Here is a 2,079-nt window from a genome sequence, read left to right as displayed (position 1 = left end):
AAATCACCCCCCGGGGGGGATGGCCACGCCGCAATCCCTTCTCCTCCATTCTCCTCTCAGGATCTTGGGCACGCACGCACACGCGCCCGGCGTGAGTTTTAAGCCACCGGGTCCGAGACGCGAACTGTGGTCGACTATGTGGAAGTCCAGTGACATAGCCATTACGCTAACTGCTGATTCCCAACATGGATAGCATTTCTTAACATGGTAAGTAATATCCATTTTATAAGTTGGAACTTTCTGTCTTAAGGGTTTTACTGGAAATAATTTCATGGACTCAAACAGGAGGTGTTCAAAATTATACATAGAAGCTAATTCCTCCGAGGCTATATCCATGATCTTCTTAACCCTCACGGTAGTCTTGTGAGGTAGGTGTCATCAGTTTCCCTTGAGCCTTGTTTTCTTCATCCAGGGAATAACATTGTTCATCATAAAACTTTATTTTACATCTAAAAAATTTTATTAGACAGGTTTTTTACTCTTTAAACAAGCATTGTTCAGGACTGTATTAGTATATTGTGTTGCTAATATTTTAATTAATACCTGAATCTGGGTAAATTATAAAAAAGAGAAGTTTATGGGGACCAGAAGGTGGTGTGGTGGTTAAGGCATTGGACTTCCACATGGCTGACTATGGATCAAATCCTAGACCTGGCCCTTGGGAGTCCTGCTAGGCGCATGTGAGTGTGTGCTCAAAATCCCAGGAGCAGAATGGAAGAAACAGGATTGCGACATGACCATCCCCCCAGGGGGTGGTTTCTCACTTTCCCTCTCATTTTCCCTCTCACTGTCTCTTTCCATCTCTCTCAGGCAGGTTCACGTGCCCTATAGCAAAAAATATTTAAAACAAACAAATAAACAAAATAAACCCCAAACACCAGAAATGAAAAGCCAAACAACCAGAAAGAATAGAGGTGGGAGACCAACAGGTGGCAGGGTGGTTACGGTGCTGGACTACCACATGGCTGACTGCAGTTTGAGTTCTGGGCCTGGAAGCTTGCTTTTTCACCACCCCTCCCCCAACTGCCCCATACCCCAGTCTGTCTCTGGTAAGTTCCTATAGCAAAAATTTAAAAAAAAAAATGTAATAATAGATAAAATTAAACAATTCTTTAAAAAATAGTTTATCTAGCTCATGGTTTTTAAGATTTGGGGCTAAGGGGGCTGTATCTAATGAGGGTCTTTTTGTTGGTAGGGACTCTGTGGAGTCCTGACATGGCTCAGGGCATCACAGTGAGGCAGAGGAAATGTTCCTGGGTCTGGTTTCTCTCCCTCTTCTTATGAAGTTTCCAGGAGTAAATCAGGAAGGTCCCACCCTGATGACCTTATTGAACCCTAATCATTTCCCAAAGGCCCTCCTGTTTAACACCATAGCTGGTTTAAGTCTCCACCCTCTTAATACCATCACAATAGGGATCAAATCTCAACACATGAATCTTCGGGGAACACTGAAGCAAACTAAAGCAAGGAACTATCATGTGCTGAACAGGAAAGATACAAAGATGCTTAAACATCAGTGCCAGGTTAATGTCCATTCTTTAATCAATAAGGGAAGATTAGACAGTCAGAAATGAAGTACTTCTCCCATTTACTACTAGAATTCATCACTTTCTTTATCTTTCTACTACTGTCTGCATATCTATAGGTGTTGAGATTATTGTGACATTGCCAGGAGATGTACGTCCCCGAGAAATAAGCCAAGAAGATCTAAGAGAAAACAAGTAAGGAATGCTCTGCAAGGCATAAGATTGGGATTTAAGTATGAAGTGATGCTACCTGTGTCGCAACCTATGTTTTCAGTAACTCAATCCAAAACAATACTCTGAAGCAGGGACAGCAAAAAGTATTATGTGGCAGGGGCCAGGTAATAATTATTCTAGGCTTTGTGAGCTATGTAATCTCTCTTGCAATGAGTCAGCTCTAGCCAAAAGGTAAGCAAATAAATGTGGCTGTGATCCTATTAAAACTACAAAAACAGGGACCAGCAGATGGCATAATAGTTGCTTCACTGGACTCCCATGTGGCTGACTGTGGTTTGAATCCCCGACCCAACAGCTTGAAACGCACGTTGAGTGTATG

General features: G+C 42.4%; 1 protein-coding gene across 4 annotated transcripts in view; it reads left to right on the top strand.

The window, feature by feature from the left end:
* Positions 1-2,079, top strand: part of MAP3K19 (mitogen-activated protein kinase kinase kinase 19) — a 65,827-nt gene that overhangs the window by 18,778 nt on the left and 44,970 nt on the right. For all 4 annotated transcript variants that reach the window (XM_027768768.1, XM_027768769.1, XM_027768767.1 and 1 more), the window contains exon 4: positions 1,646-1,721. In XM_027768768.1, coding sequence (XP_027624569.1) covers positions 1,646-1,721 — 76 coding nt within the window. The remainder of the gene's footprint in view (positions 1-1,645; positions 1,722-2,079) is intronic.

Source organism: Tupaia chinensis, unplaced genomic scaffold (assembly GCF_000334495.1).
Source record: "Tupaia chinensis unplaced genomic scaffold, TupChi_1.0 Scaffold147433_1, whole genome shotgun sequence".
In the NCBI taxonomy this organism is placed as follows: Eukaryota; Metazoa; Chordata; class Mammalia; order Scandentia; family Tupaiidae; genus Tupaia; species Tupaia belangeri.
Note: the sequence above shows the minus strand (reverse complement) of the source record. Positions and strands in the feature narration are given on the sequence as shown.